Below are 9,600 nucleotides of genomic sequence, written 5' to 3'. Positions count from 1 at the left end.
TGCCTCCCAGGTTCAAGCAATTCTCCTGCCTCAACCTCCCCAGTAGCTGGGATTACAAGCGCCCACCACCACGCCCAGCTAATTTTTGTATTTTTAGTAGAGACGGGGTTTCACCACGTTGGCCAGGCTGGCCTGAAACTCCTGACCTCAGGTGATCCATCCACTTCGGCCTCCCAAAGTGCTGGGATTACAGGCATAAGCCACCGCGCCCAGCCCATATACAATTTTTCTCAACAATTTTTGTTTCATTTACAATGATTATGGTTACAAAAGTAATCCTTTAGGGAATTACAGAATAGTAAACCATTCACAAGGCAGCAGCAACACTAGAAGTTCCATTAAATGAGGCCAAAAAGACCTATCAGAGTCAAAGGATAAAGTATTATGACTTTTATTATTAATATTTGAGACAGGGTCTCACTCTGTTGCCCAGGCCAGAGTGCGGTGATGCAATCATGGCTCACTGCAGCCTCTACCTCCTGGGCTCAAGCAATCCTCTCACCTCAGCCTCCCAAGTAGCTGGGGATACAGGTGTGTGCCACCATACCTGGCTAATTTTTGTATTTTTTGTAGAGACAAGGTCTCACTATGTTGCCTAGTCTGGCCTCAAACTTGTGGGCTCAAGGGATCCTCCCACCTCAGCCTCCCAAAGTGCTGAGATTATAGGCATGAGCCACCATGCCCAGCCCTACAGCATATTATTAAGACATTAGGAAATTATTTTAAACCTCTAGGAAATATCCATTAACCTTTGTTAACCCAACAGAAAGCCAAGAATGGGATGAAATAGTTTTGTGGTTCTCTGGAAAATATCTCATATACTTCAATCACATTGTATTTTTTATTGTATGTATTTAAGGTATACAACATGATATTTTTGTTTGACTTATATGAAGTGAAATAATTATTGTAGTCAATCAAATTAATATATTCATCATCTCACATAGTAACCCTTTTTGTGTGTATTTGTGTCATAAGAGAACCTAAAATCTACTCTTAGCAATTATCCCTAATACAATACAATATTATTAACTATAGTCCTCATGTGGTACATTAGATACCTAGAATTATTCATCCTCTGTATCTGCAACTTCATATCCTTGGATCTACATTCCTCCATTTCATCCTTCTCCTATCCCCCACCCTCTATGCTTCAGGAGCATCTTTTTTTTTTTTTTTTTGAGATGGAGTCTCGCTCTGTCACCCAGGCTGGAGTGCAGTGGCCAGATCTCAGCTCACTGCAAGCTCCGCCTCCCGGGTTTACGCCATTCTCCTGCCTCAGCCTCCCGAGTAGCTGGGACTACAGGCGCCCGCCACCTCACCCGGCTAGTTTTTTGTAGTTTTTAGTAGAGACGGGGTTTCACCGTGTTAGCTAGGATGGTCTCGATCTCCTGACCTCGTGATCTGCCCGTCTCGGCCTCCCAAAGTGCTGGGATTACAGGCTTGAGCCACCGCGCCCGGCCTTCAGGAGCATCTTAAGAAATTGTTTCTGCTGGGCGAGGTGGCTCACACTTGTAATCACAGCACTTTGGGAGGCCAAGTTAGGCAGATTACCTGAGCTCAGGAGTTCAAGACCAGACTGGGCAACATGGTGAAACCCTGTTTCTATAAAAAATGCAAAAATTAGCTGGGCAGGGTGGCACACACCTGTAGTCCCAGCTACTCAGGAGGCAGAGGTTGCAGTGAGTCAAGATTGCACCACTGCACTCCAGCCTTGGTGACAGAGTAAGAGCCTGTCTCGGAAAGGAAAAAGGAAAAAGGAGAAAGGGAAAGGGAAAGGAAAGAGAAAGGGAAGGAAAGGAATTGTTTCTAAAAGAAAGTAGGGATTAGGTTAGGAGCAGCCACAATGAAAATAAAGTATATATAATAAAAAACAAAGATAATAACTTAAGCCTTGCGCTACTCGAGGACTACAGATAATTACAATGCTTTATTCGAAAAACAGAAGTTTCCCTCATTAAATACCATTCTGAAAATAAACAGTCATTGACAGGGAATAAAATTAATTATTTTAAATTGAAGGAAAGAAACATCATCATACTTCATCTAAAATATTCATTCAAAAAGAGGTGTTCCAAAACCTATATAAAGAACTAGAATGTATCTTATCTTACTTATCGAGAGGCACAGAGAAAAAAATTTAAATTTCACACATACAGGAAAAGAATTAAACTTGCACATGGAAAGCACACTACAAAAAAAAAAAAAAAGGAAGCCTTTCACTAATGTACCAGCTCAAGGAAGTCATTTTATATTTTGCTGAAGTATAGATTATTAAAATATTAATAAGTACACTAAATCAACAAAATGTTACATTAAAGTAAGAAGCCAGCACAAAAGATTCTGTGAAAATAAATAAAATTTCTACCTTTGGCCATTTGGGATTGAGAAGTCGAGCTTTGATTGCATCATCCAGTGCCTTGTCATACTGCTGGATTTTCATGTAGGCTGCAGATCTATTGCTGTATAAGATGCAGTTCTGAGGGTCAACAGCCAGGGCTTCATTATACAGAACAATAGCTGTGTGGAAATCTCCATCGTGACAGGCCTGATTACTCTGACGAACTTTCTCAACAAATTCAGCTTTGCTCAGTACCGGTCCATCAGGACTTCTCTGGCCAAAAGTGTTAGCACCAAAGAGAGGAATCTACAAACAAAGAAACTTTTTCAGACAAAGTTAGGATAATCCAGATGGGTTCCTGATCTGCTAAGATTTGGATGTCTGTCCCCTCCAAATTGCATGTTAAAATGTGATCCCCAATACTGGAGGTGGGGCTTAATGGGAGGTGTTTAGGTCATAGGAGTAAATCCCTCACGAATAGAGGGATTTGCCCTTCCTTGGGGGTGAGTGAATTCTTACTCTATTATTTCCAGTGAGATCTGGTTGTTAAGAGGCCTGCCACTGGCCCCTCTCTCTCTCTTGCTGCCTCTCACTTTGTGATCTCTGCATGCACAAGCCAGCTCCCCTTTGCCTTCTGCCATGAGTGGAAGCAGCTTAATGCCCTCACCAGATACAGATGCCTAATCCTGAACTTTCCAATCATCAAAATCATGAGCCAAATAACCCTTTTTTCTTTATAGATTACTCAGCCTCAGGTATTAATTTTTTACTCTTATTTTTTTCCAGATGAGGTCTCACTCTGTTGCCCAGGCTAGAGTGTAGTGGCCCAAGTCTGGTTCACTGCAGCCTCAACCTCCAGGCACAAGCAATCTTCTTGCCTCAGCCTGGCCAACATGGTAAAACCCCTCTCTACTAAAAATACAAAAATTAGCTGGCCATGGTGGCACGAGCCTGTAGTCTCAGCTACTCGGGAGGATCGCTTGAACCCAGGAGAATTGCTTGAACCCGGGAGGCAGAGGTTGCAGTGAGCCGGGAGTGGCGAAGATCACACCACTGCACTCCAGCCTGGGAACAAAGCAAGACTCCGTCTCAAAAAAAATAAAATAAAATAAAATAAACAGAAATTTCTATGTATGGCTAAGAAGAATAAACATAACTTCCCAAGTCCTTTTCTTTTTTTTTTTTCTATCTTATCTGCAATTGATAAACTTGACAGAGAAAAAAGACCTTTGCATATATTTCTCAGATTATATATATGTTGTACTTAAAATAACCAGCCATATTAAATTTAGGAACTAATTTAATGAGTTAAACAAGGTGAATAGTACTTCTTAAGGAGATAATGAAAAATAAAATTTTTAATTACTCATTTACTTAGATTAACTATTATATTATTTTTCCCCCATGAATTCCAAAATACAGAAAAATATTGTGACTGTATTTCATATACATATAGCATATGGATGTCAACATATATTAACATTGCTGATATTTTCCTCTGATCCTCTGACAAATTCATCTTAAAAAGATAGAGGGAGTGTCAGTAACATGTGAGCCAAATGGGCTCAGTATATGCAGCCACATATAATTACTACATACATGGCATAATTGCAGTCCTGTTATAAATTTTTCCAGCTTTACTGAGGTATAACTTGACCAATAAAGTCATATATATAGAAAGTATATAATGTAATGTTTTGATATATGTATGCATTGTGAAAAGATTACCACAATCAAGTTAATTAACATATCCATCACCTCACAGAGCTATCTTCTGTGTGTACATGGTAAAAATACTTAAGATCTACTCTCTTAGCAAATTTCAAGTGTATAATACATTACTAGTCACCACGCTGTACACTGGGTCTCCAGAACTTATTTATTCATAGCTGAAGATTTGTACCCCTTGACCAATGTCACCCATTTCTCCCACCCTTGTCCCCTGATAACCACTCTTCTACTCTGTTTTTATGAATTCAACATTTTTAGATCCTACATATAAGTTAGATCGTACGGTATTTGTCTTTCTGTGTCTGGCTCATTTCACTTAGCATGATATCCTCTAGGTTCATCCACACTGTTGCAAATGTCAGGATTTCCTTCTTTTTTTTTTTGAGACAGAGTCTCGTTCTGTCGCCTAGGCTGTTTGCAGTGGCATGATCTTGGCTCACTGCAAGCTTTGCCTCCTGGGTTCATGCCATTCTCCTGCCTCAGCCTCCTGAGTAACTGGTACTACAGGTGCCTGCTACCACGCCCAACTAATTTTTTTTTATTTTTAGTAGACATGGGTTTAACCATGTTAGCCAGGATGGTCTCAATCTCCGGCCCTCAGGTGATCCGCCCACCTCAGCCTCCCAAAGTGCTGGGATTACAGGTTGGATTTCCTTCTTAAGGTTGAATAATATTGTATTTTGTGTATGTGCATTTTTTTAATTCATTCATCCATCAATGGACATTTAGGTTGTTTCTACATCTGGGTCATTGTGAATAATGCTACAATATACATGGAAGAGCAGATACCTCTTCAAGATAGTAATTTTATTTCCTTCAGAGACATATCCAGAAGTGGGATTGCTGGATCCTATGGTAGTGATGTTGAGCAGCTTTTCATACCCCTGTTAGCAGTTTGTAGGTCTTCTTTGTACAAATTATATTCAGGAATTTTGCCCATTTTAAAAATCAGGTTATTTATTTATTTGTTATCGAGTTATGTCAGTTCCTTATATATTTTGGATATTAACCCTTATTAGGCATATGATTTGCAAATATTTTATCCCACGCCACTAGGTTACTTTTTCATTTTGTTGACTGTTTCCTCTTTTGCGGAGAAAGGTTTAGTTTGATGTAGTCCTATTAGCTTTTCTTGCCTAGTTTTTTGGTGTCGCATCCAAAAAAATCATTGCCAAGACCAATATTAAGAACTTCCCCCCCCATGTTTTCTTCTAAGAGTTTTAAGAGTTTCAGATCTTATGTTTAAGTTTTTGGGGGGTTTTTTTGTTTGTTTGGTTGGTTGTTCTGAGACGGAGTCTTGCTCTGTCGCCCAGGCTGGAGTGCAGAGCAGCATGGCTCACTGCAAGCTCTGCCTCCTGGGTTCACGCCATTCTCCTGCCTCAGCCTCCCGAGTAGCTGGGACTACAGGCGCTCGCCACCATGCCCGGCTAATTTTTTTTGTATTTTTAGTAGAGACGGGGTTTCACGTGTTAGCCAGGAGGATCTTGATCTCCCGACCTCAGGTGATCTGCCCGCCTCAGCCTCTCAAACTGCTGAGATTACAGGCGTGAGCCACCACGCCAGGCCACATTTAAGTATTTAATCTACTTTGAGTTGATTTTTGTTTGTGGTGTAAGTTAAAGATCCAATTTCACTTTATGGCATGTGATAGCCAGTTTTCCCAGGACCACATATGTTGGAAACTATCCTTTCCCCATTGTGTATCAGCTTAAAATAGACTGCTATAACTATGTTTTATGTAAGCATCAAGGTAACCACAAAGCAAATACCTATAGCAGATACACAAAAGATAAAGGAACCAAAGCATACTATAGAAAATCATCAAATCAGCAAGGAAGACAAGAAAGGAACAAGAGGTTTACCAACCAGCCAGAAAACAATTGACAAAATGGCAACGGTAAGTCCTTACCTATCAATAGTTACTGTAAGTGTAAATGGAGTAAGTTCTCCAATCGAAAAACAGAATGATCGAATGGATAAAAATTCAGGACCCAATAAAATTTTTTAATTAAAAGAAAAACAGGACCCAAAGAGATGCTGCTTACAAAAACTATATGCTGCTTACAAAAGACTCACTTCAGCTTTGAGGATATGAACAGACTGAAAGTGAAGGGACAGAATAGATATTCCATGCAAATGGAAACCAAAAGAGAGCAGGGATAACTGTACTTAGACAAAACAGACTTTAAGTCAAAATCTATTAACAAGAGACAAAATAACTGTATAATTATAAAAAGGTGAATTCATTAGGAAGGTATAATTATAAATACATATACACCCAAAATCACAGCACCTAAATATATGAAGCAAATATTAACAAATCTGAAGGAAGAAATAAACAGCAATACAGTAATAGTGGGAACTTCAATATGCAACTTTCAACAATGGACAGATCATCCAGACAGAAACCAATACAGAATATATTAGACTTGCTATACTTTAGACCAAATGGACCCAACAGACATGTACAGAACATGCCATCCAAGAGCAGCAGAATATAAATTCTCCCGTTATAAATTTTGATTATTCAAATTACATATAAAAAATCACCTCTATGTAAAAAATTATGGGTAATTCAAATAATTAAATATTTTGAAATAAAATTATAAAACATTAAAAGGAAATAATCTTTTATTATGTAGAACTGAGTCCTAAGTATAACACATAAGCCACAAAACATAATAGAAAAGACTGATAAGTATGACAACATAAAAAATTTTAATGTCTGCATGGAAAATATGGATTAAGACCAAAAAGATTAGTAACAAATAGGTTTAAAAAAAAACGCAACACATGATAAATGGCTAGTTTTCTTAGTATAGATAAAGTTCCTACAAATCAGTAATAAAATGGACAAACAATTCAATAGAAAAAATGGACAAAGGACATGCACAGACAAAACACCAAAAAAGGAACTCCATATGGCTTTTAAATACACTTTTTTAAATATATGACTTCAGTTATTTTAAAAGAAATATTTTATTTAAAAGAAATATTTAAAGACAATATTTTTTTTTACCTCTTCTAACAGAAATAAAAAATTAGCAATACACTTTGTTGGTTAAGGGGGTAAGGAAAAAGTGACACCCATACATTCATACACTGTTGGTAGAATGGGAGGTCTCGCTATATTGCCCAAGCAGGTCTCAAACTCCTAGGCTCAAGCTATCCTCCCACCTCTCACTCCCTAAGAGTTGGAATTACAGGCGTGAGCCACCAAGCCTGGCCTGATACAATTTCTTATAGAACAACTTGGGAATATCTATAAAAATGTAAAAGTGGCATAACCTTTCAATTCTAGAAATTTTCTCCACTTCTAGTAATTTATCCTATAGATGCACTTGCATGTGTAAACAAAATCACATATATTAATACAAGGATAGTCATAATAGCATTATTTGTATTAGCATGATGTTAGAAATAATTTAAATGTTAGATAATAGGAAAATGGATAAGCATAGGGCTTTGTAAGGCATAAATAAGTTTTATTAGATCCATGTAATTATTATAAATTCAGCCAAAAGAACGAGAAAGATTTTATATGCTGATATAGATAGAAAAAAATCAAAAGGCAGAAGAAATTGTATCAGTTTACACTTCTACCAACAATGTATGAGTGTAACTTTTTCCTTACCCCCTCTGCATTCACCAAGCTATTCCTATGCCTAGAAAGTAGGATCTTTTTCAAACTCACACAAAGATGCCATATGGATGAGCAAAGGCATATGTTAGTTGTGTGCTGATATGGTTTGGCTGTGTCCCCACCCAAGTCTCATCTTGAATTCCCATGTGTTGTGGGAGGGATCCCATGGGAGTTAATTGAATCATGGGAGCAAATCTTTCCCATGCTGTTCTCATGATAGTAAGTCTCACAAGATCTGATGGTTTTAAAAATGGGAGTTTTTGGCCGGGCGCAGTGGCTCAAGCCTGTAATCCCAGCACTTTGGGAGGCCGAGACGGGTGGATCACAAGGTCAGGAGATCGAGACCATCCTGGCTAATATGGTGAAACCCCATCTCTACTAAAAAATACAAAAAACTAGCCGGGCAAGGTGGCGGGCGCCTGTAGTCCCAGCTACTCGGGAGGCTGAGGCAGGAGAATGGCATAAACCCGGGAGGCAGAGCTTGCAGTGAGCCAGGATCCCGCCACCACACTCTAGCCTGGGCAACAGAGCGAGACTCCGTCTCAAAAAAAAAAAGAAAAAATGGGAGTTTTTATGCACAAGCTCTCTCTTTGCCTACCGTCATCCATGTAAGACGTGACTTGCTCTTCCTTGCTTTCCACCATTATTGTGAGGCCTCCCCAGCCAGGTGAAACTGTGAGTCCAATTAAACCTCTTTCTTTTGTAAATTGCCCAGTTTCAGGTATATCTTCATCAGCAGCATGAAAACGGACTAACACATGTATTTTCAAAGCAAAAAAAATAGATGTGAAAATTTCACCAGAGAAATGACCATGTAACAAAGATTTCAATGTACAAGACTAAAATATATAATACACGAAATTAAGAACTGTGTGGATGGATTTAGCAAGATTTGATACAGCTAACAACAAGATTAATAAACTGGAAGATAAGTAATAGAAAATCCTCAAAATGATGGCCAGGTGCAGTGGCTCAAGTCTGTAATCCCAGCAATTCTGGAGGCCAAGTGGGCAGATCGCTTGAGCTCAGAATTCAAAACCAGCCTGGGGAACATGGCAAAACCCCATCTCTACTAAAAATACAAAAACTGAGGTGGGAGGATCACCTGAACCAGAGGAGGTTTAGGCTGTGGTGAACCATGATCACGCCACTGCAATCCAGCCAGGGCAACAGAGTGAGACCCCATCTCAAAAAAAAAGAAAAAGAAAATCCCCAAAATCAACTGTAGAGGAGAAAAAAAGGAAGATGAGCACATAAGAGACCTAAGTAATATACCCAAGAGGTCTGACACACATATAATTAGAATTTAAGAAGAGAGAGAAGGGAGTTAGAAACAATATTTGAGGCTGGGCGCGGTGGCTCAAGCCTGTAATCCCAGCACTTTGGGAGGCCGAGACGGGCAGATCACGAGGTCAGGAGATCGAGACCATCCTGGCTAACACGGTGAAACCCCGTCACTACTAAAAATACAAAAACTAGCCGGGCGAGGTGGCAGGGCGCCTGTAGTCTCAGCTACTCGGGAGGCTGAGGCAGGAGAATGGCGTGAACCCGGGAGGCGGAGCTTGCAGTGAGCTGAGATTTGGCCACTGCACTCCAGTTCGGGCGACAGAGTGAGACTCCGCCTCAAAAAAAAAAAAAAGAAAAAAAAGAAACAATATTTGAATACCAATGACCAAGAATTTTCTAAAGCTGGTAAGACACATCAACTCATAAGATATTGAACCCATAGCTTTCAGACTTTCATTCAACTCCAAGATATCACAAAGAAAATCATACCTACATGTATCATAGTCAAATTGTTAAAAAATAATTATTATAATAATAATAATAGAGAAAATGTTAAAGCAGACAGAGGGAAATAAGACACATTAACTTGAAAGGAGCT

The 9,600-nt window shown here is 39.2% G+C and overlaps 1 protein-coding gene across 1 annotated transcript in view; it reads right to left on the bottom strand.

Moving 5' to 3' along the window:
• Positions 1-307: 307 nt before the first annotated feature.
• LOC115892834 (tetratricopeptide repeat protein 28-like) overlaps positions 308-9,600 on the bottom strand; it is a 43,082-nt gene continuing 33,789 nt past the window's right edge. Inside the window, exons 2-3 of the mRNA XM_030915304.1 lie at positions 2,369-2,647; positions 308-358 (exon numbers count right to left, since the gene is read on the bottom strand). Of these exons, the coding sequence (XP_030771164.1) occupies positions 308-358; positions 2,369-2,647 (330 nt within the window). The remainder of the gene's footprint in view (positions 359-2,368; positions 2,648-9,600) is intronic.

The sequence above is a fragment of the Rhinopithecus roxellana genome, chromosome 13 (genome assembly GCF_007565055.1).
Source record: "Rhinopithecus roxellana isolate Shanxi Qingling chromosome 13, ASM756505v1, whole genome shotgun sequence".
In the NCBI taxonomy this organism is placed as follows: Eukaryota; Metazoa; Chordata; class Mammalia; order Primates; family Cercopithecidae; genus Rhinopithecus; species Rhinopithecus roxellana.
Note: the sequence above shows the minus strand (reverse complement) of the source record. Positions and strands in the feature narration are given on the sequence as shown.